The sequence below is a fragment of the Meles meles genome, chromosome 16 (assembly GCF_922984935.1).
Source record: "Meles meles chromosome 16, mMelMel3.1 paternal haplotype, whole genome shotgun sequence".
Classification (NCBI taxonomy): domain Eukaryota; kingdom Metazoa; phylum Chordata; class Mammalia; order Carnivora; family Mustelidae; genus Meles; species Meles meles.
In genome coordinates this window covers 55,146,411-55,173,826 of record NC_060081.1, presented here as the reverse complement: position 1 = coordinate 55,173,826, position 27,416 = coordinate 55,146,411, and the positions used below count along the sequence as shown (strand labels likewise).

At 36.6% G+C, this 27,416-nt stretch overlaps 1 protein-coding gene across 2 annotated transcripts; it reads left to right on the top strand.

Moving 5' to 3' along the window:
• The first annotated feature begins 1,550 nt into the window (after positions 1-1,550).
• RAD21L1 (RAD21 cohesin complex component like 1) lies at positions 1,551-26,717 on the top strand. 2 transcript variants are annotated; one of them, XM_045981830.1, is made up of 13 exons: positions 1,551-1,694; positions 3,299-3,428; positions 4,856-4,949; positions 7,328-7,431; positions 11,893-12,063; positions 12,960-13,055; positions 13,487-13,594; positions 15,168-15,394; positions 15,631-15,730; positions 16,818-16,942; positions 19,112-19,204; positions 21,733-21,810; positions 26,529-26,717. In XM_045981830.1, the coding sequence occupies exons 1-13, from the start codon at positions 1,551-1,553 to the stop codon at positions 26,715-26,717; spliced, it is 1,659 nt and encodes a 552-aa protein (XP_045837786.1). The 2 variants fall into 2 exon arrangements, with proteins under 2 accessions (XP_045837786.1, XP_045837785.1); XM_045981829.1 differs by having other exon boundaries at positions 19,109-19,204.
• The last annotated feature ends 699 nt before the right edge of the window (positions 26,718-27,416 follow it).

Genomic DNA, 27,416 nt, shown 5'->3' with positions numbered 1-27,416 from the left:
TGCCCCCCTGAAGGAGCCCTCCGGCTCTCCCCACGCCTCTGCCCCAGAGCGGCCCGCCTGCTCGGCTGTGCGCCCCTCGCTCCCCCTCGCCGGCGGCCTCCCTCCTCATCCTACTCCTCCCTCCCCCAAACCCCCTCCTTGCCCGGGACCCTCTCCCAGCAGCGGCCTCTCCTTGGCTCCCGGTTCCAGATTCTCGTCAGCTCCGCTTTGCGCGAAGCCAGTCCAATCTAGAAACACCCCGGGGGCTGTGCGGGGTGGCGGGTGTTGGGAGGGGCGGGGAGGGTGCAATATGTGCTCGGGACATTCTGTGTCTCCGGAAAATTAAATCACGGGGTTGTTTTTCCTTAAAATACATAAATAACGTATACCTGGGAGTAATTTTGTGAGATAAATTGGAATTCATTCTAAGATACCAAACACAGAACGGAATAGAAGAAAGTAGAACCAGAGCAAGCGCAGGCCATAATCATTAAAATCGCCTGCTCTCTCACTGGGGAATGTGGTTTGGTAGATTGCCCAAGTTTTAATTTCAGGCACAGTGATTTGATTTTTGAGGTGGAAATGGGTATTGATCTAAGTCACCTAAATTTTGAATTCTCTGACTGATTTTGTTTTTGTGTTCATTTGGCTTTTCTCTCTTGATCAGAACTTTAAGTAGAAAAGAAGCAAAAAAGCTTTTATAGTGGCAGCTTAAAATTACTTATCTGTGAGCAATAACCTAATTCTTCTCTAGAAGTCAAAGTATTATAATATCCCTTTGCTTAAACGGAGCCTTATGATATACTTGATAATAGTACAATGGGTAGAAATGCTCATAAATTGTTTTTGTTCTGACTTAAGGTTGTTTGTTTTTTTTTTTCATCATTCTTGTTTGGAAACATTTAAATTTGATTCTTGTTTCCTTTCTTGCTTTGTGATTCTCTTCCTGTAGTTTCTTGTTTTCTTCATTTTTCCAGTTTATAATCCTCTAGAGTTCCATTATTTTAACTTCAAAGGTTAATACATTGTTGAATAAACCAGAGCATCTTGCAGAAAACAAAGAAATTCAAACCTGGTTATAAGTCAGGGATCCAACATTTCTCAAATTCCTAAGTTTTAGAAAAGAGATGATATGTGTTCAGTTTTCTTAGTTTTGTCCACCTTTTCCTGTTGCTTTTTTCCCTATTTCCATCGATTTTCCCCAAGCTTCCTCCTCTTTTTATTTGACTATATTCATAAGAAAACTCAAATCCTTTGCAGGATAAATCACAGTAGGATGTAAAAAACAAAGTCGGATGTAAGAAGCCATAAAAGATCAGAATACATTTAAACCGGGTGTGGTTCACAATCCAACAGAGCTCTTGTTAGTTTCTAATTTCACATCTTAAATAACAGTTTCTTCTTAAAAAAATATGAATTTGAATTATGCCTTGAATTGCAAGATAATCTGTTATTTTATAGAATTAGTGTTTTTGCTATAAAATAGTACTGAAATGTTTTTGTAATCAACATTTAAATATCTTTTAATGTTCCTTCTAGTTTGTTAAATACAGCTAAGGAATAGAGGCAACATGTTCTACACACATGTGCTTATGAGTAAGCGAGGGCCATTGGCCAAAATATGGCTTGCTGCTCACTGGGAGAAGAAACTCACAAAGGCTCATGTATTTGAATGTAATCTAGAGATAACCATTGAAAGAATTCTTTCACCTAAGGTATGTTATTGATTAAAATTATAGATTAAAATTATAAACAAATTTTATTTATAAATAAAATTAAAATTCTAAAACTTCCAAGGAACTTTACTTCTGAAATGGTCTTCTTTCTTTTAATTCCTATAACATTTATTACCTGAGCTTAAACATATGTCAGTTTCTGTTGGTAAATACTATTTCATATGTTTATCATGAACAGATTGGACCCTGAAGGAGAGAGGTCATGTTTTTGTTTTTGTTTTTTTTAATTTTTATTTATTTATTTTTTCAGCGTAACAGTATTCATTGTTTTTGCACAACACCCAGTGCTCCATGCAATATGTGCCCTCCCTATTATCCACCACCTGGTTCCCCCAACCTCCCACCCGCGCCCCTTCAAAACCCTCAGGTTGTTTTTCAGAGTCCATGGTCTCTTATGGTTCGCCTCCCCTTCCAGTTTCCCTCAACTTCCTTCTCCTCTCCATCTCCCAATGTGAGAGGTCATGTTTTATACATGTTTTGTAATCCTTTCTTATTTCTTTAACCAAATACCATGTAAGTCATAGGAACTAAATAAGTACTACTTAGAAAAATGTGAACAGGGGCGCCTGGGTGGCTCAGTGGGTTAAGCCTCTGCCTTCAGCTCGGGTCATGATCTCAGGGTCTCTGGGATCGAGCCCCGTATCGGGCTCTCTGCTTGGCAGGGAGCCTGCTTCCTCCCCTCTCTGGCTGCTGCTCTGCCTACTTGTAATCTCTCTCTCTCTCTCTCTCTCTATCTGTAAAAAAGAAAAAAAAATTAAAAAAAAATGTGAACAGATGAATATGCAGAATAGAAAAAAATTGAGTATAACTCAAAATATATATATGAAAATTCTTCATTATTAAGACACTGTAATAAGATATTACAATTTGCATTAAAGTATTGTTTTTGTGTGTTTTTAGGTTAAGTTTTTCTGCTTGAAAGATGGATGAATGATAATTGAAAACCTTCCATGTATCAGGCACTGGGCTAGGCTTTATGTTCATTAGATTATTTAATCTTCATAGTAACTATGAAACGGGCTTCGTTTAGCCTCAGTGAAGTATGGTAGTTAAGGGGATGAACTTTTGAGTTAGTCAAATTTAAGTTTAATTCCTACTCCATTAGTAGTTGTGTTACTTTGGACATGCCACTTAACATTTCTCAGTCTGTTTTTTTTCTTTGGTAAAAGGAGGGTGTTGTTAAAATTAAATAATATATGAAGAACTCTTAAGAAAATGCCTGGCACAAAATAAATGTATAATAAATTGTAGCCGTTATTAATAAACTGAAGTTCAAGAAGGTTGAATGACAACCTCAGTAACTGAGCCAAGACTTGAACCCAAGTCTGCCTGACTGCAGAGTTTATATTATTCCCATGAAACCAATAAGAACACATTTCACTTAAATGGTACATGAGATTATCTTCATTGAGTAAGAACAAAAGTTCATCATTTTACAAGATGAAGTAAAAGTATTTCACTTTAAATAAGAATAAGCAAAATGTCTGCTTTTTAAAGAGAAGAAATTCTATGATTTTGTAATTTTCAAATAGGGTTTATGGATCTAGGTCTTAACATTCTAATACTTTAAAAATTATTGAAAGGTGAAAATTGCACTTCGAACTTCAGGACACCTTCTTTTGGGAGTTGTGCGAATCTATGATAGGAAGGCAAAATATCTTTTGGCAGATTGCAGTGAAGCATTGCTTAAAATGAAGATGACATTTCGCCCAGGTATACTTGCAATGTTCATTTGTCTCACTTTCTTGCTTCCCTTTGGCATTTTTATTTGGGGAGGGCTATTTTAATTAGTGGTACTCTATAACTCCAGGTTGTATAATGAATATAAACTTTCTTTTCACTGATTCTAAGTTTCCATAGTTAAGGACAAATTATATTCTTTCCCTTGCTCTTTTCCTGTATTTTCAGGTAAAGGTTATACTTTCAAAAACTTGTAATTTTCCTGCATATTTACATAAAAACATATGTAAAGCTACCACAATTATGTAAGAAATTCTGAGATCAGTTTTAATGGGTTGCTTAGTTTGCTGTATCTGTTTCTGCCTCTGTGAGATGAAGTGTAATTGACAAAAGCCAGATATTATAATTGTCATTATTTTCAGAATTCTTAGGACTCTAAGCAGCATGCTATTATGAAACATTATAGAAAATCTATAGACATTCAAAAGTGCTAGAGGTTTACATGCATTATAAATATAATGCCTTTAAACTTAAAGATATTCATCATTTCTATCTCGTATTATGGTTATTTAGGTGCAGGCCTTGCCTCTTACACTAGTTTGCAAGCTCCTTGAAGGCAACATCTCTGTCGTGTTTATTTTCTGAATCTCTTATAGTACTTGTTTCAGTGCCTTGAACATACTATTCCCTCAATTAATATTTGTTGAATTGGGGTTGACAGGGTTTTTTTTCTTTATTTAAAATATTTGCAGAATCTCTACATAAGTTTATACTCAACAAATATGGTTCATTTGTTTATTATTTCATTTATATAATCCACAGGTATTTATTGATCCCATATTTTATGCCAAACACTAATTTAGGCTCTGGGATGCAAGGGCAAACAAGGCAAATAAGGTCTCTTCCAGTTTGGTGAGGAAATCAAATAACAAAAAGTTTTTTTTAATTATTACAATAATTATAGATTGCGATTGTGCTATGCAGAAATGTAAGCGGAGTATTACAACAAAAAATAACAGAAAACTTTACTTGAGTTAGGCTGATTGGGGAAAGCCTTTCAGAGAAGATAGAATTTAACGTCAGACTTCAAGAATGAGAAGTACCCAGCCATGTAAAAAGTCCCTGAGGGAATAGCATTCTGGGCAGAGGGAACTGTGAGACCAAAGGTCTGGAGGAAAAAAAGGCCAGTATGGTTGGAGTCTAGTGAATGAGGAAAAGATGATGCTGATAGATTTATAGGGCTCCAGAGGCCCTGATTAGAAATTTGGATTTTATTTAAATGCACTGGGGAAGTCACTAAATCATTTTAGGCACAAAAGTGAGCTGATCTGATTGCTTTTTAAATATTTTTAATATCACTCTGGCTGTTTGTAGAGAATGGACTGAAGAAGGTCAGGAGTTGGGATTTTCTACTTATATAACATTATTGCTCATTGAATGTGGTTTTTTATTCTTTTCAGGACTGGTTGACCTTCCAAAAGAGAGTTTTGAAGCTGCTTACAACACTATTACACTGCCAGAAGAATTTCATGATTTTGACACCCAGAATGTGAAGTAAATTTTTAAAATTTATTTTCCTTCAATTTGATTTTCCTGATATTTTGTTGTTTTCACCTTCATATTTCATGAACATAAGTGAAATCTAGGTAACAACTGAAACACATGCAGTTCACAAAACTTAAATTCAGTGTGAAATTTTGAAATACAATGCCAAAAATATATCATTATATTTGCTGAATGTAGTTTGCACTATTGACAGTATGTTCTTCCATTCATTCAGTAAGTATTTATTGGGTGCCTTCCATATGCCAGGCACTGTTCTAAGCACAAAGGAGATAGTTGTAAACAATAGTTTCTGTCTGCAAGAATCTTACATTTTGACAAACAATAAACAAATAAGTACACAATATGCCAGGAAATTATCAGCAATATGAAAAGAAATAGAAAATAAAGTAAATAAATAAGGCTGGCCAGGAAAGGCTTTTGTTTTGTTTTGTTTTTTTGTTTTAAGGGTTAGAACTGAAACCTGAAGGAGGTGTAAGAACAAATCATTCAGTAACTTGAGGAAGAAGATTCCAGGTAGAGCAAGTGGGAAGGCCCTAAGGCAGAACACATCGTACATTTTCAGGGAACAGCAGGGAAACAAGTGAGACTGGAGTGCTATAAATGAGCATCTGAGTGGTAGGAGATGAGGTCAGAGAGGTAGCAAAGGGTGCAAATGATGTAGGGTGTTGTAGGCCGCATTAAGGACTTTTATTTTACTCTGATAGGAAGCATAGGAGGGTTTTGAATAGGAGAGTGACTGGATCTTACTTGATTTCAACATGCTTTCTCAGGCTACTTACTGTAAGGGAGAAAGTGAGGAAGCAGAGAACCTATGAGAAGATTATTTCAGTAAGAGGTCCAGATAACCCCTCCAACCTAACACCTAGCCCGGGGCCCCTGCCCTCAGGGGCTACAACAGAAATTCCACCCCAGCTTTTACCAGGAGCTGCTGGGGGAGAGCCCAGAACTGAGAGGGTTTCCCTGCCCACACCAGACCATATCTGAAAGTGAAGGCCCAGGGGACATGGGGGAAGGAGGGCATTGGTGGTTGAAAAGAGTTAGTGCCTTGGGTGAGGGATCCCAGGATTCATGACTGGGATGGACAGGAAGGGGACATGACAGCCTTGCCCTGTTTGTGGGAGCCTGAGGGCCTAATTGGGGGATGTGTCCTCCCCACCAGCAGCCCACAGATGTGGGGTCAGGATGCCTGGCCTCTGTGTCCTTGAAGGAACCTTCCTGTGGTCTTTGTCTTGTTCTTCCTTAATAAATGGGACTACCCCTGCCAAAAAAACAAAAACAAAAAACAAAACAAAACAAAAAAAACACAAAAAAAGAAGTCCAAGGGAGAAATGACAGTGTCTGTGATCACTTCACTCTCAGTCTTCATGTTATCAAGGTGGTCACAGTCAGATTATGAATATATTTTGAAGACATAGCCAACAGGATTTCCTGAAGACTTGGTTTGTTGTTTTTTTTTTTTAAAGATTTTCCTCATTTATTTGAGAGAGAGAATGAGAGATAGCATGAGAGGGGAGAAGGCCAGAGGGAGAAGCAGACTCCCCATGGAGCTGGGAGCCCGACGTGGGACTCGATCCCAGGACTCCAGGATCATGACCCGAGCCAAAGGCAGCCGCTCAACCAACTGAGCCACCCAGGCGCCCTGGATATGGCTTTAAGGGAAAGAGAGATCATATGATTTGGGCATGAGAATGGAGTTAACCATTTGATGAAATGAGGATAACTAGGGAATGGCAGGTTTAAGAGGGGCAGGGTAAAGGCTAAATTAGGCTTTAGACATAAATTTTGAGAGGATTGTTGCACATCCAAGGACAGTAGGCAGGTAGTTAAATATCTGGGTCTGAAATTCAGGAAAGAGGTCTGGATTGGGATATATAAATTTGAAAACTGTGAACATATTGTTGAAACTTCACCCATGAGTCATAAGAGACCCACAGGGAATGTGTGTAATGTTTTAAAAAGAGAGAGATCTGAGAACAGAGCATTGGGTCATTCCTAGTAGCTAATAGTCTGATGAGGAAGAACTATTAAAGGAGATGGAAAAAGAGCAGCCGGTGAGGTAGAGAAAAAATCAGAAGTAAGTAGGTCGAGAGAAGACTCTTCCATGAGGGAGTGAACATCTGTTTCAAATGCGGTTGGTTAGTGTAAGATAAGCACTGAGAATCGACCCCTGGATTTGGCAACCTGGAGATCATTTGTATATATGCATGTATAATAAACTAGTGTTTGTAAATAATACTATTGAGAAAATAAAAGTAATTTTATGATAAAACCTGTTTTTTGTTTTAGGGGTTTGGGGTTTTTTCAGGATACTGCAAAATCCTTGGGTTCTATTCCCATGTTTTTGTCAATCTTCTCTTTCTCCATAGTGCTATTGATGTTTCAGAACACTTTGCTCAGAACCAAAGCAGACCAGAGGAAATCACACTTAGAGATTATGGTAATGACCTACTTTTCCAAGCTGGAAGCTTTGGTGAGAATATTTGAGAAATTAAAATTATAAGCTTTAATCAATTGTACTTGCATTTTTGTACTGAAACAATGTCAATAGAAATAGCTATCTTTACACCATTAGAAATATCTTTAGAATGAATCTCTTGTGTAAAAGCAACTCTCAGTAAGTTTGCCTTTACCTTTTTCTAAAGAGGTGTCAATGCCAAGACTCAGTCTTAGGCTGTAAACTTGCCTTCTTAGTGTACAATCATTTTTGCATACTTAATATATGTAGGTGCTATCATAGGCACAGGCACTACAAAGTTTGCGGAGGCATTTCCTGAAGGAGCTTCCGGGTGGGAGAGAGACATGCAAATAAACATTTGCTGTGGTAACATATATATAAGGTTTTACGTGTGTGTTACATATAGCGTGACTTCAAAATATAATTCCTCCAGTATATGATGATATCAATTGTAAAAAAACAAACAGACAAACAGATTTTAACATGGCTTGGGACTAAGGAGAAAATACCAGATGCTAAATACATACTCATGATTGTGAAACAGAAAATGTTGAGTGTATTCTAGAATCGAGGCCATATAGTATTTGTTCTTTTTATGGCATTTACCTCTGTCTTATACCATGATATTATCTATATCCTGTGTTAATCTGAAAACCCCAAGATGATAAGATCTGTGTCATATTCATCTTTGACTCGTTTATAGTACCTGAAGCTGTGAGCATAGAGAGACAGCCTAAATCTGTGTTTGGTGGGGATGGGTGGTCAAGGCAGTAATGCTTGAGCTACATCTCTAACCTCTGCTTCTTTTTTTTTTTTTGTTTTTTTAAGATTTTATTTATTTATTTGACAGATAGAGATCACAAGTAGGCAGAGAGGCAGGCGAGAGAGAGGAGGAAGCAGGCTCCCTGCTGAGCAGAGAGCCTGATGCGGGGCTCAATCCCAGAGTCCTGGGATCATGACCTGAGCCGAAGGCAGAGGCTTTAACCCACTGAGCCACCCAGGCGCCCCTAGCCTCCGCTTCTTTTTTTTTTTTTAAAGATTTTATTTATTTATTTGACAGAGAGAGAGATCACAAGTAGGCAGAGAGTCAGGCAGAGAGAGAGGAGGAAGCAGGCTCCCCGCGGAGCAGAGAGCCCGATGCAGGGCTCGATCCCAGGACCCTGAGATCATGACCGGAGCCGAAGGCAGTGGCTTAATCCACTGAGCCACCCAGGCGCCCCTAACCTCCGCTTCTTATCCTAACTCTCCCTCCATAACTCTTGCAATCCATAGCTGTGTTCTTAAATGATTTGGTGCAGGACAAGTTTTATAATTTTTTTAATTTCTGGTCTGTCATGGAATATTTTTATAAAATATTAAAAAATTGATCACTGGAAAAATTAAAAGTTTAAAAATAAAAATATATGCTTCAATTTTTGTTATTAAATTCAACATATATAAAACTACTCTGTAAAATTGCTATAAGACATTCTAAACTTTACCTCTAATTTGTGTATTTACTCTGTCATGGACGAGGACCAACTCATAGACCATACTTTGAGGGGCATGGATCTTTTACTGTCTGTAACCCCAAGACTTAGAATGTAATACATTGGCGAAAAGTTAATCATATTTTCTACTGCCCAAGAACTCTTTAAACATTTCCCTGTAAATGCTACTACTCTTCTTTAGGACTGAACTTTAGGATCACCTTTTTTCTTTAAGATTTTATTTATTTGAGAGAGAGATAAAGAGCTGGGGGGGGCAAGGAGCAGAGTGGGAGGGAGAGGGAGGAGGAAAGAATCTCAAACAGACTCTGTGCTCAGTGTGGAACCCCATGTAGGGTTTGATCCCACAACCCTGAGATCATGACCAAAACCAAGAGTAAGATGTTTAACTGAAGGAGCCACCCAGATGCCCCCCTAGGATCACTTTTAACTACACTTTCTGTAAGCTTCATACCAGTGCTGATTTACAACAATAAAAAATTGGAAATGCCTCTTAGGTCTTCTTTCTATTTCCCTAGCCACCCTAGTTCACCAGTAGTGGGGTGCCTGCATGGCTCAGTTGATGAAGTATCCAACTCTTGATCTCAGCCTAGGTTGATTTCAGGTTGTGAGTTCAAGTCCCACACTGGGTTCCATGCTAGGCGTGGAGTCTACTTTAAAAATATATATATATATATATATTTCACAAGTACTAAAGGCCTGGAGTACTATAATACCCTCCTACATATCTCCCAGTCTCTTCCCACATTTTCTATATCTCTGCAAGAACAATTGTCCTTAAATTCATTTTTTTATGTCATATTCCTCTACTTAAGTATCTTGGATTCCTACGACTTACTTTAGACACCCCTGCCTATCCTCAAGGCCCTCCACAAGTATATTACCTTCTTTGTTTTATACTCTCACTACAGAGTTTTTGCTCTAAATGTCTTACCAGCCAACAAATACAATTTAGCTGTTCTCAGTCTGTGTCTCCCACAATTCGAAAAAGGGGAAGAACATGTTCTTAGTATCCCAATAGATCTAAGTTTGAATCAGCTTTCTCTCTTGCCCTGCTGTGTGATATTGGGCAAATCATCTAGCTTCTCTGAGCCTGACTGCCCTTTTTGTAAACTGAAATACTACTAGCAACATCAGAGAGTTACTTCCCTTATTCCCTCCTTCAGTTCTTTTCACCAATAAATGATTTTTCTCTCCTCCAAAAACTAGCTCAAACCTAATGTTTTCTGAGAAATGTTTAATATTAATCAATACTATTCTGAACTATAATATAAGATTGAAAGCAATGATTATTTAAAAAAATTTTTTTGAGTAATCTTGTATCGTGATGCTCAATGCTCAGAATATAGTGTCTGTTGATAAATTTTATTATCTTATTGATCAAAGCTGGCTTTTCTTTGGGGAACTTTCAAGCTGCTTCTGGAAAATGTGAACATATTTTTAGGTTTTGGTGGGGAGAGGGTTGTTTGTTTTTTTAAGTCAGTCTTCTATTGAACAAATATTTAATCCAGTGCAATGAAGGCTCCCTTTTTCAAGTTTTCCTTTCTAGGAGGTGTGGGCCTATAGAGAACTCTTAATGTAAATGATACTTCATTATTTTTTTACTAATACTAACATGGTTGTTAGAGAGAGGGAAGAGAAACCCCAACTCTGTCTGACCACTGGTTTCAGACTCCTGGACCTGAGATTCAAACCCAAGAAAGGGAAAGAATATACATGTGTTGACAGCCAATCTGGAAGCAAGTCAGTTTGAAGCAGGGCGTTCACTTTATCTGCTGCTGTCAGTGTCTTAGGAGTTGCTCTCATAAGTTGCCATTTTGCAATATATTTTATCAGTGAAATTCTAACACTGATACTGTCACTGTCTCTGCTAGGTTCAGATCCTGGCTTTGTCATTTATTAGGGTATGACTGTGTGCAAATTATAAAACCTTTCTGTGGACGTGTTTCCTTGTCTGTACAATAAGGATTGTAATAGTATTTTCTGTTACATAATATAATGCACATAATAAGTACAAGGTTAATGTTAGCTGACTGCGTTTTTTCTTTTTGAGTGCTGTATGTCCAACACCTAGCAGATTGCTTAATACCCAGTCATTCAATAGGTATTTATTGAATGAATATTATAAGCCCATTCTTTAATATTTTACCCACTTTTCCATTCCCGAGAAGACAGACATGCCTCTTATTTCCCAAACTTCCATTATGGATAAACAACACAAGAAACTGAAATTATATGATATAATGCTTGATCAAGCAGACATGACCTTTCTTTTTTTTTTTAATATTTTTTTTTTTTTAATATTTTATTTATTTGACAGAGAGAAATCACAACTAGGCAGAGAGGCAGGCAGAGAGAGGAGGAAGCAGGCTCCCTGTGGAGCAGAGAGCCCGATGTGGGGCTCGATCCTAGGACCCTGGGATCATGACCTGAGCTGAAGGCAGAGGCTTTAACCCACTGAGCCACCCAGGTGCCCCAGACATGACCTTTCTAATGCAGAAGAAATTGTTCCACTGCCAATAATAACCCTCTGGGAAATTATTAAATTGAACTACAACTAAAAACTCAATCCTAATGTTTTTTTCCCATTGCTTTGGAAAAAGTATTAGGCTAAAAATCCAGTCTCCACTGATTAACTGAGTGACATTAGTTGAACAATTCAAATAAGTTTTTTTTTTAAGATTTTTTTTTTTTATTTCACAGAGATCACAAGTAGGCAGGCAGAGAGAAAGGAGGAAGCAGGCCCCCCACTGAGCAGAGAGCCCGATGCAGGGCTCGATCCCAGGACCTTGGGATCATGACCTGGGCCGAAGGCAGAGGCTTTAACCCACTGAGCCACTCAGGCGCCCCTCAAATAAGTTTTTAAGCTCTTATTGTTCTTATCTGTAAAATGGGAGGGTCTATACAAGAAGATATCTGAATTTCCATCTAACCCTAAAACTTTATGTTTCTATGGCTAACTCAGTATTAATGATATATATTCACTTAGGGGAAGAATCTGAAATTCTCAGAAGACATAGCTTCTTTGATGACAACATATTGCTGAATTCCAGTGGTCCTCTAGTTGAACATAGTTCTGGAAGCCTTGCTGGAGAAAAGTCTCTGTTCTATGACAGTGGAGATGGATTTGGAGATGAAGGGGCTGCAGGAGAGATGATTGGTATGCTGTCTGGTTATATAGAAATCAGATATTTATTTCAGTCATACTAGAATGTATTAATAGGTTTATTAGATCAAACTAAAATTTCAGGTATGCCCCTGTGTCATATAAATCAATATATTTTTTACACAAGTTTTTCAAAATCTATGGTGTATTTAAACATTTAGGCTAGGTCTAAGTGAATAGCTATCTATTTAAACACATTTTTCATTTAGGTTATAAAATACCACTTGTTTTTATTTTTACAAATTCCTAATTTTTAAAGGGGAAGGAGTGGAGTTAATATATTCCTCACAAAATATATTAGATCTTATATTAGAAAACATTGTTTTCCTTAACAGAAATTGTGAAACAGCTAAAGGATCTGTCTGACATTTTATATTATAATTTTATATTTATATCATGATGTTTTTATAAAATAATCATAGAAATAGGGTAGACAAAAACTGGGAAATCCAAATACACATGTTCTAAAGATATTGATAGTTAAGTAACAAATTTTTTTAAAATTCTCTAGCTTGCTTTAAAAGGCTGGTTATAGCAAACTTTCTGAAATTTCAAAATTATGAAAAACTTGGTTCTACCTTAAATCTCTACTAAAGAATTTTGAAAGCTTTTACTTCTTGATTTGAAATCTAAACATGGTTATGTGACAAGGTTACTATCTTGGTATTAGTTTAGTAAATATCTCCTGAAATTAAACATCTATTTAATAAAGGAAAGGAAATGATATATATATAATTTTACATTATCCAGTTTGAAATACAAGTCTGTGTAACCAATCAAATCTACTTGAGTAGGGTTGTACCTTATCCTTATATATAATAGTGTCAAATGTTTAGTGAACAAATGACAGATTCAACTTTGTATGACAAAAGTATTTATTGTTTTTCAAGACAATCTACTGCAAGATGATCAGAATATCCTGTTAGAAGACATGCATTTGAGCAGAGAAATTTCTCTGCCTCCTGAGCCTCCTGATACTATAATGGGTATGATGAAATTATCCTTTCTGGAGAAAGTGAACAGATACTAATATTCAGATTAAGCCTTATAACTGCATAATTTAAGTAGCAAAATAGTATACTGAAATATAGCAAAGAATGTTGTCCCTCAAACTCTCCTGAGTCTGACCCTGGACAATATGAAATAGGAAACTAGGTTCCGAGAAAGTTACAATAAAAGTATTTAACCAGAATTGGGTTTATTTGGTATGTAAGTGCATTTAAACACTCTGCCTCAGACCACGTAATCTCTGTGTCTCTTCAACTCCATTAAGTACGTGATTCTAAAAATCAGATTTGGTTCCAGTTAACAATATGTCTTCAATTATCATTATCTTTTGCTTTTATTCTCATATAAGCATCTAAGTTATAACATAACTATTATTTTTTAATAATTCCTTTTATGGTGGTATTATTAGTGGAACCAGATAATCCAGAGTATATATGTCTACCTGAAAATGGAAAAATGGATGACACATTATCAAATGAAGAACAAGGATTTACTCTTGACCCAATTGATGCTTCAGGTCAGACTCAATCGTGTTTTTGTTTTTATTTTTAAAAGTTTTTTAAAGATTTATTTATTTGAGGGGGAGGGGCAGAGGGAGAGGGAGAGAGAGAATCCACAAGTAGACTCCCCACTGAGTGTGGAGCCCAACACAGGGCTCAATTTCATGACCCTGAGATCATGACCTGAGCAAAAATCAAGAGAGTTGGCTGTTTAACCGACTAAGCCTCCCAGGCTTAGTTTTTATTTTTGATACACTATTATCTTATTTACTGTGAGATAATCTGTGAAATATTATTGGAGGGAGTGAACCCAGTAATAACATTTGCAATATGATAGGGAAAGGGTGTGGAAGATATTTGAGGTGATCCTTTCATTATAGTCAGTTGTGGTCAAGCCATAACCAGTGTGGGAAACTGGAAAATCTAAAACCGAGTTCAATGCCAGTAGTTACTGAACCATTACTCTCTGTTGGGCACAGAAATGAAGAAGACATAGTACTGCTTTTAAGAGGCTTACAGTCTGGGAAGATAGATAAACACGCAAATGAATGTAAAATAAGACAAAAGGATCAAAAGCAAAGCCTATGACCTCTAAAATTTAACCTCATGCATATTTTTAGGAATAAAAGATAAATATGAATCGAATATAACTTGACCTTGTAAGGACATCATAGTTTTAAGTAGTATAATTGATATGAATTTCAGTTATAAACTCAGGCATGCAAGGGATAAAGCATTCAAGCTTTTTTCTCTACTTTATGCAACTCTGAGTTTTTATCTCACTGGGTTGGCAAAAATTTGAATCTGTACATTTCCCCTATGTGGCCTAAGCTATGTAGTATCAAAATTTGGGGGAGGGGTGTGACAGGTAGAAAGGAAACTTTGGTCAACAATCAAAACAGTTTGTGGTACCCGCTGTCCCAGTCTATGTAGCCTCTGGGATCATCACACGGCAGCCCTTCTGGGATCTCGCCACATTCCCAGGATTTTACTAAGGCACATTAGCAGGCAGGTTACTGTTCCATTTGGCTCCATCTGATCTCAGATCTTCACCCATTCTGGGAAATCTCATCTTCCCTTTTTGCATCTTTACTAAGGAAAAGCTTGACTTCTTCTTTCTACCTGGTAAAATTATCTAAAAGGAGTGAAATCCCATGGACCTAGCTACTGACTTGGAATTTATGTATGAATTTCAATGGAGGAGGGAAAAATATACTGAACAGATACAAATTAATGTTTCAAAATATCCTCTTATATAGATATTTTAGGGAACTTCAAGATTGAGCTACTTCCCTGATTATATCCTCTGCTCCGCATTTCCTCAGTTGTCTGCCTGCTAGGTCAACAGAGTCCCTCCTAAGCACTTTGAACGAACACTTTATAAAATGCATCCACTGTTGGCTGCTCAGATAGTCTAGCTGTGCAAAAACCTTGTGAAGCAAAATTTATTAGTAGAGGGAAAGGGATTTTCTTCCCATGGCAACTCCGTAGGTTCCATTGTGGTAGATGTTTCTTAGATATGCAGTGCCTAGAATATCACTTTACAAAGCTGTACAACCAATCACATTTGTGCCTTTTTCTTATATTTAGACATTGCTGAGAAGAGAAAAGGCAAAAAGAGGAAATTGCTCATAGATCCAATCAAGGAGATCAGTAGCAAAATTATGCATAAACAGCTTACTTCCTTTGCGGACACACTCATGGTTTTGGAACTTGCACCTCCTACCCAAAGATTGATGATGTGGAAGAAGAAGGGAGGAGTGGACACACTTCTGTCAACTGCTGCCCAGGATTTGACTCATGCTGAACTGAAAATGGTAACAGTTTGCATCTTTTTATGTAGGTACAGTGTTTGGTTATAAATAAGTAAATCCATATTTACGTTCATGTATACAACAGAATATAAACTTATGAAAAATACCTCCTTTTGAGTTAATTTGCTTGATGTATGTGTGCTTGAATTATAGTTTTCACTTTTTGGCACATGTGTTTGTATTTTATTGAATTGTTTTACTTGTAGAAAAACAAGAAATTAAAATGTATATTTTTACAGTTGTTTACAAAATGCTTTCTGTCCTCTGGCTTTAAACTTGGAAGAAAATTGATACAGAAGGAATCAGTAAGGGAAGAAGTGGAAAGCAAAAACATAATAGGTGAGACATCCTAACTGTTGGTGTTGAGGGGAATGTCGTAGAAACAAAAATGTCATTTTACATTTCAAGTGAAAATGGAGTCCAGTTCCATTTCCCAAGTATAAATGCTGTCTCTAGAAGAGTATTTCAGCTTAAAGAAATTGTTACATCAGCATTGCCTACAGGTTAATTTTCATCCAACAAACTACATTAAAAAGATGAGGTATATATATTCATGCGGATTCTTCGTAATCTTTCTCCTCCTCCCTACCTCCTTAATCTCACTCCTCCCTATCTCCCTATCCCTAATTTCACTCCTCCCTATCTCCCACATCCCTACTCATAAACCTTCAACAGATGAAACTATTTTATCTAGGAGGATAATGTTTCACTTTAAGACAAGGAACATGATAAGTCACCTAGTGATAAGAATAGCATTTAAAGAATACAATTAACCTGAGACATAGACACTTCCATCCACTCAGAGGGATACATGGAGTATTAAAAATTACTGATTGTTATTGTGACAATTTTAAAGGAATAATAAAACCAGCTTTGGTAGTGAGCGAATCTCTGCTTCCTGATCATTTGTCCTGAAGACATTAAATCTACTGAACCGGGCACCTGGGTAGCTCAGTGGATTAAGCCTCTGCCTTCAGCTCAGGTCATGATCTCAGGGTCCAGTGATCGAGCCCCACATCAGGCTCTCTGCTCAGCAGGGAGCCTGCTTCCCCCTCTCTCTCTGCCTGCCTCTCTGCCTACTTGTGATCTCTGTCAAATAAATACATAAAATCATTTTTAAAAAATCTACTGAACCATACACCAAGATGGACTTGAACTCTCCATGTTGTCTTGTGAATGCATGTGTTGGAGTGAGTGTGGAGGAGACAGTTGGTGGAGGATGGGGAGTGGAGGTGATGAGAACCAGACAAGGGGGAAGAGAAGACAAATATGTGAGACTTGGGAAACTATAAGAAAGTTTGTATACTCTGCTTAAATTCTCAGATTCCAAGTTTTCTGTCAGAAGATTTCTTTTGTAACAACCATATTCCAGTTTAAGATTGAAAGATATTTTGGTGAAATCTTCTTTACTTCCTTAATAATTCAGAGACCTCTGTAATGGAAGAACTAAATTCCCAGCGAGACTTAAATCAATCCAAAATGTGGAAGGATGTGATTGATGGATCTAACTGTAGCTCTCATAGGGATATCAATAAGAATACTAGTTCTGAGGTAAGTTAATCAAAGAAAATCATAAAAATATTATTTTTCTGATACAGAATGAAGGAACCTTGGAACTCTGATAAGTCTTCTTACATTATAGTTTATATTCCATCTTATCTTATTCTGTAATTTGTTTAGTAAGTGGCAGTACTATGTAAAGCATGATTTTCATCTACAGAACAGTATTTTCTAGAAGTTTTGTATAGTAAATCACAAGATAAGTAGTTTCATACTGAAACATTTTGCATGATACATAAAATAAATGAGTGTACTTGAATCCAGTTATATCCCAAGAATCCTACTGGGCCCCACATTCAATATAGCATGGAATTTTTTAGGACTCTGGAAAGTACACCTGTGTTTTTTTCCTGATCATAAATTCACTCTTCTCATGTCTAAGACTATGTCTTAGACCTATAATTATCTTAGTCTTGAATCCAAAAGACTATCTAAAATCCATGACCAAATAAAATTTTTTAAAAATTTTATTTGAAGAAGTAATTTTTATTCAAAAAACATAGTTTTTTAAAAGCATCATTGGATGGGGCCCCTGGGTGGCTCAGTGGGTTAAAGCCCCTGCCTTTGGTTCAGGTCATGATCCCGGGGTCCTGGGATTAAGCCCTGCAGTGGGCTCTCTGCTCAGGAGGGATCCTGCTTCCCCCCTCTCTCTCTGCCTGTCTCTCTGCCTACTTGTGATCTCTGTCTGTCAAATAAATAAATAAATAAATAAATAAATCCTTAAAAAAAAATAAAAGCATCACTGGAAACAGTGCACTTTAAAATATATTCCCCATTGTCACTTTAGTGGTTGTACAAATGTAAATATTATAACCAAACCAGATAAAAATAAACTAGTGCTTTTCTGGTTTGTTCCTTCATCACTGTATATTGATAGCCACTCAGGGAATTCAAAGTCAATCCACATTGGAACTGAATGCCCTTGGAAGGAAAAACAATTTCATAATGCATTAAAATAATGTATTTTACTGAATATTTGATAGTATACTAGATATTGAGATACTGGGTTGTGAGTACTACTGTCTTCCTTATTTTGGGCTCAAGCATTTCTTAGAGTGCACCTACTGAAAATTATAATCAGGCAAGCTTGTTTAGTTCACGATTTTTTAATATGTTAACAAGATAGATTTTCCCAAGTGCTTGAAGTAAAGTGATTGATATATGAGTTCTCTTGACCCTCTTAACTCCTTTTCTCTATACTTATGCTTTAATTTTCAATTCCATTCTTATTGTGCTTCTAAAAATGGTGAACAGATGTGAAATATAATCAGGAATGGGAAATATTGACAAGACAAAAATATTGATTCTGATTCATTGCTTTCAATTCTTCCTAAACCATTTTTATGTAAAGTAACTACAAAATGGAGAGTACCTAAAATATAGACTATTCATAGAAATTAAAAGAGAAAAAAATAAGTCTCCACAAACATGTAGATTAAAGAATAAAATGCAACTCCTTACATTCACTAAAAATTTTAAAAGATAAAGTGAAAAATCAAATACCCTTTGTTGTAGTAGGCTCCTAACTTGAAGACTGTTAAATATGAAAAAGGGGCCTGTGACTTCTATAACAATGAAAAAAGGAGATGATAAGGAATGGAGAATTTCTGGCTTTCTTTTTTTCCTTCTTCCTTTATGCCTTTGCTCCCCTTCCAGAAGACACAGTTTTTCTTCCCTTTTGCCAGTGACAGCTCCAGCCTTGGTGGCAAGAATCTTGCCATGGCCCTAGGTAGGGATATTAATATCCCTTCCCCCATTTTCAGCCCTCTGTTTATAGTTCTTCCTCCACCACCTGGTACTGGTGTGAGGATAGAGGTAAGGGCTGGGGCTAGACAAAATGCTTCAAAGGAAAGTGATCACAGCCACACAGCTATGAAGATGTTTGATATGAGGTCGTCAGTGGTGAAGGAAGTAGGAGTGGAAAGGATGGGCAGCAAAGAGGGCAGGGATGCGCCATTTCTTCATTTGTGGAGGCATATGGAAAACAGGGCAGCCTGTCTGGGATATTTCAGAAATAATATTTTGTGAGTGCAAGTAGTATTTTAAATTAATTTTAGAAATGAGCCTTCATGTGATTAAAGCATTTAACAAAATAAAATTGCTCCTATGATTACTACTACTGTGATGACTTACCTATTTTTCCCTAATTTGCTTTAGCAGGATATTGTTGAAATGGTATCTTTAGCTACTGAGGAATCCTCTTTAATGAATGCCATCTTAGCACAAGAAAATGAGACTTGTACAGTGGAGTTGGTAAATATATGCATAGTCTTGAGAATGTTCTTACAAACTTTGTTCCTGGGGTGCTTGGGTGGCTCAGTCAGTTAAGTGTCTGCTTTCGGCTAAAGTCATGATCCCAGGGTCCTGGATGGAGCCCTGCAGCAGGCTCCCTGCTTAGCAGGGAACCTGCTTCTCCCTCTCCCTCTGCCTGCTGCTCCCCTTGCTTGTGCACACGCTCTCTCTCTCTGTCTAATGAATAAATAAAATCTTAAAAAACAAAACCAAAAAACTTTGTTCCTAAATAGTTACCACTTAATTTACCTAAAAATTGGTTTTAGAGCTGCCATGTTACTTCTAGAATTATTAAATTAGTGATCTCAACAAAGAGGTATGTAAGTAGTTTGATAAGACATACTCAGAATTGCTTTGACCTTTTTTCTTTCTTTAACTTATTTTGAAACTTCAAATAATTTTAAAGAAAATTGTGAAATTTTTATGTTATCAAAGGTAGTCATAGTTAAAACTATTGCAAATCACTGTTTTGACGTATAACATCTTTAAAGAAGCAGAGCTATAATAGAGGTACATGCTAGGGTGTTTGAAATTTTACTTTATTTATAAATTTAAAAAAAAAACAAGAAACAAAAACAAAACATAGCATTTTCCCCCCAAAACATTATGTGGCTCAAGGCCTATATCAGACCACTAAAAAGAAAGTGGTCCTGCTGAAAGGCCACAATTCAATAGCAAAGCCAGAAGTAATATCTGACTCACCTGCTTCCATACATATCATGTTCTTATTTCTCCAGTCTTTGGACCACAGTGCTGAAGGCATTTTTAAGATTGTAATGAATTTTAGCTAAAGTTTCTTATCGAATAATATCAAAATACCTATTAATGCCAGACGGTAGTTTGTTCTTAAATAAATAATCTTTATACTGAGTTCCAAGACTACTAGATTGCTTTTTCAAATGTGAAAAATAGACTGGATTCTCTAGATAATCTAGGACAGGACAGATACCTGAACACCTTAGAGCCAGAAGTGGGGTGATTCATTTTCGCCTTTCTCTTTGCTCCAGTAGACACAGGTTATTTTCCTACATGGTCAAGCGAACCACAGCACAGCACAAGTTCAGCTGTTTTAATAATCCGCTGGGCTTTCCACACAATGGATTCAGCAGTAGGGTGTCCGGATAGATCAAGTAGACAGGCTTCAACAAAGCGCATAGACTACTTTTTCTAAGCATTTTCCTGGTTAGTTTAGTTGTGCAGTTATAGGTGAAACTGTGGTCTCATGGATCTTTAACAAAGACTTGGGCCATTGCTTTTTTATATTTGAAAAGCAGCATTTGTGTACTTAACAATATAATAAGTACCAGTAATTGGGTGAACTCATTTATCCCAGGGCAGACCAGAAAGAAATAAGAGTAAATTATAGCTGAGGGGATTTGGAAAACTCTTCAGAATAAAGTGACCATATTTTGGGGTCATTCCCTTTGGAATGTAAGAAAGAATGCTATACAGGCAGGACCAGGAAGCCAGTATAACTGGTAGGAATGAGGACTCCGCAGTCAGTCCCCTTTGCTTCAAGTGATTCAGAACATCATCCAGAATATGCTGGAACTTTCTGAAATCATTTTGGAGTCTGTGAAATTGAAAACAGACAGGAAGTGTCTGGGCTCCAAAGGTACACGTGAAGTGACACTTAACAGTGTACCTGTGGTAAGGATGATTGCATGGTCAGAGCTAGCCTAGGAAAAATTATAAAGTAGGTCAGTTCTGTGCCACCTTCCTCCCCTCCACAACCTCCCACCCCTGCACTTTGTAGACTTGCTCTTTTGTCAGATTCATCAGCACCTTTCCTATGCCCAGTTCTGTTCTTAGCTCATAAAGTGTTAGTTGATAAGAACTTAGAATGAGTTCCTGTGAAGGGATTTCAACTTGACGATTTTTAAATATTGAGGTGTCTCTGAAGATGGCTAAATTTTAAAGACTGAAAAGAATGAATCTATTCAGAGAATATGACAGGAAGTGTCATATGACAAGTGTCATAACTTGTCAATATGACAAGTTACCCTTGAAATCAAAAAGGTTCTAATCCAATTGTACACAGATGGCTAAACATCACGTATTAATTAGAGCTTCTGTCACCAGCTAAGTTCAGATAAAGGCCTTTACAAGGCAGTTTTTCTAAGATTTATGTTTATTCCTGTCAACTCAGTTCAAATTGACTAGAGCTGGGATAGTCCTAACCAAAAGTCACTGCTTATTTTACTTCTGAGAGTAAAGACATAATGCTTTTGGATGCACTACTAATAAAGACTGCAGAATCTCCTCTTCTGGAGACCCTCATTGCCTAGGTAACATTGATATAATCCTGCAAAGGATCGATACATATTTTTATGTTTCCTAGTCTCTCTATTATCAGACTATAAGCTCTTTTTTTAGCAGGACCCAGTGTTATAATTGGGTTTCTTGTAGCAGCTAACACTATGCTTGGCAAATAGTAAGCATTTGGTAAGATTTGTTTAAATGAAATATTTTATCAATCATTCAAACAGGAATCATCGGAGAATGAACATAATACTGAGACAGAGAGATGGAATCGAAGAATTCTTCAGATCTTAAATAGTTTGAGGGTAAGATGGTAGGGTTTGTCAATCCTATTTTTGTTTTTAAAAATAAAATGCTGACATCAGTCTTCTAGATGTTAATAAAAATGAAATAATCTTCATTATTTTTTTGTTGAGACCAAATTCCACTAGAATGAAATTAGTTTGAGCAGTATACCCAGGGCTCACTGTGGGAGTTTGCTTTTGGTGCCTGCATATTCTAATCAACTTCTTACCTATACTCATGCTCCTAGAAATCCAATGTATGTCCCATTCTTGTGTTTAGCAGGCTCTGAACTAATTCTCTATATGGAACTAAGTTTATAACAGTTTCAGAGTAAAACAGATTATTTTGAAATTTAACTTATATTTTGGGGCACATGGGTGGCTCAGTCAGTTAAGTATCTGACTTGATTTTGGCTCAGGTCATGATCTTAGGGGCAAGAGATGGAGCCCTGAGTAGGGTTCTGTGCTGGGCATGGAGCCTGCTTGAAATTCTCTCTCCCCCTCTGCCCCTCCCACCTCCTTCCCTGCTCTCACTCTCTCTCTCAAAAAAATTTACATATTTTTATCAATATAATAAATGTATATAATTTTTGAAGTTCGATCGTTCTATGCTATAAGGCTAAGAAGGAAACACAGGAATTTTTTATCTTATCTTCCTTATTCCTAAGTCCTGCTCACCAAAGGCAACTATATTAAGCTGTTTCTTTTAGTGTTTGTATCTATACTTCTAATTTCATGTTCTTACTATTTTATCTGTTGACTTCTTTCAGTGTAGAATGAAAATTTAGTTTAGTTATAGCTTTCTCACCACAGTCTGTTTTTAGCACAGTATTCAATGTTTACATTGTTACAATTGTAATAGTTATGATGTAGGTTTGACTTTGACAAAGAGCCAAAGTATCAATGGTTTCAAAAGGTAAAGTATAATCTGGTATAGTCCCTACCCTCACAAAGTTGTCAGAGACCCAGGTTACCTTTATCCCATTTCCTTTATTCTCAGAATAAAAAATGGCTCAGTACCCACCACATCTGCATTCTGTTCAGCAGCAAAATTTCCTTTAAGGGTACAACCAGAAATTGTGTGTATCACTTTTCACATTTCATTGCCCAGAACTTAGTCACCTTGCCACATCTAGCTGGGAAATGTAGTCCTTATCTGGCAACCTTGAGCTCAGCTAATTATTCTATTGCTATGAAAGAAGACAAGAATGAATATTAAGGAACAATCAGTAGTCACTGCTACAAAGACTGTGTAAAAATTAGTGTAATTACGTTTCTTTTCTTGTGAACTTCATAGTAGGTTTTTTTGGAGTTAATCATTGCTTCGTTTTTCCCATTTACTTAGTGTCTATATATTCATCCTTAATTCTTTTCCCAAACTCTCTGACAATATAATGAAACCTCTTTTAGTATGCTCAAATATGTCAATTGATTGATCAGTTCCAGTATGTTTTCTTGAAGATATTCCTTCCAGAACTCATCATCTTCTTGTTCTCTTTGGACTAGCTGCTCTCTAGGTCTTTTCCATTGTTTTTGTCTTGGGACATTCCTTTATCATAACATGGGAATTCCTTTGTTTTTCCCATATTAGTTTCTCTATTTCTCAATGCTTTGATCTTCCTTTACTGGATTTTTTGGTGGTTAACATCCTTTCATAGTTTTCTGAGATAAGGAGTGCATAGGAGATATACACCTTATGTACAAGTCTGAAAATTTATTTATTTTACCTTTAACTTGATTGGGTGTCTCTGAACATAGTTTGAAAATAATATCTTTCAGATGTTGAAGGCTTTGTAACATATCTAGATTTCTTGTGTTGTTCCTGAAAAGTTAGATGCTGCTTGGTTGGCAATCCTTTGTAGGTGACCTTTATTTTCTGTCTGGAAACTTCTAGGTCTTTTCTTTGCTCCTACTGGTCTGAAATTTCATGATGATGTGTTTTGATATGGGTCTTTTTTCATTTATTGTGCTGAGCAGGTAATGGGTTCTTTATTCTAGAAGCTCATGTCCTTGAATTTTAGGAAATTTTATAGTGAGGCGAACGTGATAACCACTACACTACAGAAACATGGAAATTTTATAGTATTTCTTAGATTTCCTCCTTGCTGTTAATCTATTCTAACTTTCTGGATTGCCTATAGGTCAGATGTTGGATCCTCTGAATTCCCTCTTAATTTAAAAAAAAATGTTTTATTCCTTATATTAATTCCCTTTGTCTTTTTTTTTCTACTCTCTAGAAAATGTCTTCAACTTTATCTTCCAGTTTTAACTGAATTGTATTTCTACTTTCACCTCTTTTGTTTTCCAAAGTTTTTTTCTTAGTTATTAATTATTCTTTTAGTTTTAGCATCCTAATCTTCTCATTTATTTAATTTTTAATAGCTTTATTGAAGTATTCTTAACATACAATAAATCACACCTATTTAAATTATACAGTAGATAAGTTTTGACATCATGAATATACCTGTGAAACCATCACCACAATCAAAAGAGCGAACATATGTATCTACAACCCCCCAAAATTTCCTTGTGCCTCTTGATAATCCTTTGTCCCATCTCTCCCACTGGTCCCCCTCCCCCCTCCTCATCATTTTATGGATACAGAGTCTTCTCTTTCATAGGTTATAGTTTTCTTCTGGTCCCTACATTGTCTCTGTTTGCTTTGTGATTCTCTTAAATGTTAGTAATGCTCTTGAATGTTAGAAATTAAACTCAAATGTCTGGTAGATCTTTGTTTATCGGTTCTTATTTAAAAGTGAGACAGCAAAGGGTTGCCTAGGTGGCAAAGTTGGTGGAGCACCCAACTTTCAGTTTTGGCTCAGGTCATGACCTCAGTGTTGTGAGATCAATCCCCACCTCTGCTTTGTGTTCAGCGAGAAGTTTGCTTGAGATTCTCTCTCCCTCTCTCTCTGCCCTCCCTGCTTGTGCTCTCTCTCTAAAATAAATAAATAAATCTTTAAAAAAATAGAGTAGACAGCAAAAATCAGATTGGAAGTTATATAAGCAAGGGTGGGGCTTGTAGACTTACGGTCTTAACAGTGAGATAATTGGGTTATGCCTCCCCCCCCCCCCCCCCCCGCCACACACACACTTGCATACACACAGGTGCCATTATCTGTCGTTCCCCTAATCCCCTGGCACCCATGGTCAGTTTTCCCAGCTAAATATTCAAATCTACTGCCTAGGAGATAAAAAGCATGATGCCAGTGATTCAGGACCCAAGAGGGGGAAGGGGAAACCTTGACTGTCTCATTGTTTAGTTTGTAGAATTTCACTTAACTCCCAGCTTGTGGTATGACACTTCTCCACCATCCACAGTGCTTGGTGTCCCAACTCTGGAGTCTCAGTCGTTAAAATCTCTGGAAAGGCAACTTCCTGCCTCCTGGCAGGGTATTGGAGTTGTGATCTCCTGGTTCAGTGAACTGGTAGAGTGGACCTGAGGGTCTAACTGCTCCCAAGTAGACTTCTGAGGAATTCTTATCTCTATCTTCCAACATACTGTTACCTGCAATTCCTGAGCTTTTCCAAGGTTCTGTAGCTCACACTAACTAGTTTTCTGCTGGGTTTCCTTCCTGCTGGTACTTAGATTTTAACTTTCTCTACTCTGCTCAGTCAGTCTTTCACTTTGTCTTTATCCCCTTCCTTTGTCACCTTGTATTCTTTAACCTTCATTTTAGAGGGCTTTCTGGAGGGAACAGAAAAATAAGCATGAGTGTTCAGTCTTGCATATTGGGGTGTTTTTCAAAAAGATTCTTGAAATTGAAAAAGGTGTCCCTCTTCTCTTCCAGGGGAAAAAGCCAGTCAATCCACATCTTGTCTCCTCAAGAGGGAATAAGCGGTTTGGCATATGCCACCTCTGAAAGGCTGCTGATACTCTTCTTTTCTTGTCCTTTTGTTTAGATAAAGTATGATAAAGTATTTAATTTATTAGTTTGCTAAATGTTGTGGACTAGCAAAAAAAAAACCCCTGTATATTGTATTTCTAAAAATACTTCACAGCTATCAAAGGAGTATGAAGCTTAAGCCATACTGGCTAGTATTCATCACAGTATTTCTGACCAAAAAAACTATACTGTACTATAGACAGCCCTGTACTATACTGTACTATACTTTTCCATTCTAGAACTCTGATTCCAGGTACAAGTCTTCATAAAAGGAGTTATCTTTATCCACAATTACTATACTGTATCTCAGTTTTTTCTAGTAGGTTCATAGGTGCCCTATGGTAAATCCAACATCTTTTTAATCTGTGTCAGGAAACTGGGAGATATTTATATAGTCATATTCTTCTGCCACTAAGATATAAATGTAATTTTACATTTATCACCATAGTTGTTTATAGTCACCCCCACCTCCCAGTACCTTTAAAGAGAAGAAGCCTAATAGGGCTAATAATTTTCATTGTATTTGAAGCCTCCCAAAGTCCTGTGGCTTGTTTTCTGCCTGCAAGTCTAAACTAACTTCACTTTCCACAAAGCCACTTATGTTAACATCAAATTTTTAAAAGACCTAACATTTGTATAACACTTTAAGAGTTCTTTTGCATGCGAACCAAGCTTATACTCAATGACCAATAATGTTTTTTAAATTTACTAATGAGTCTTTTGCATTTCTCCATTTTAGGACTTCACACTTACTTATCAAAAATATTAATATTTTACTGATGATGCATCCACAGCCTGCTCTACCTTTGATGATGTTGTTTCTCTTTCCTTTCTTCTTTTCTAATATTTTCCCAGGAATCCAACAAGATGGGAATGCAGTACTTTAGTCTGATGAAACTCTGCAGAAATAGTGACCGAAAACAAGCTGCTGCCAAATTTTATAGCTTTCTTGTCCTAAAAAAACAGCAGGCTATCGAGCTGAGCCAGAGTACTCCCTATGCAGATATTATAGCTACAGTGGGACCAATGTTCCATAAAATGTGAAGGAAATCCAGAACATGCAGATTTATGTAATCATTGGAATTTCTGTGTAGACCATTCAGTTTAATGCAGAAGCTGTCTGGAAGTAGCTAAAAGTCTGATCCATTTCATATATAGGCTGACTCCTATTTCCCCTTTGTAAATTCAGAATAATCATAGCCAGAATTTGAAACCTCTGTGCTTACAGAAATATTTAATTGTAGCTGAGTAATATTTTTAACTTAGCTAACTTAAATGTATAGTATTTACCATTTCCCTGACTTGAATGTTGCATTTAGAATACATTTTTAAAATACTATCTGCCTTCAAGAAACATTTAATGATATTTTTAAAAGCCATTTTATATTGGATCATTTACATAAATTGTATAGGAGTAATTAATAATTAATACTCCCTTACTTCCCTGTAGACAATAATTTATTTGATTCTAATGCAGACCATCCTTGATTTGACCTAACACTGTGGTTTTTAATCTAATGTCTTAATTTAAAGGTTCTAAAATTCATCTTTGCTTTAAATTATCTGAGTGGATTTTAGTCTATTTATAGGTCATTTAACATTTTTATTTATTATTTAGTGATTTTTATAACTATCATTCATGTATCAACAAAACTAAGTCTTCTTATGTTAAAAAATTAACAGACACTTATTCAGCATGTTGTCTAAAACTAAAATTCAAGTAAAGGTCATTAAAATAAATGT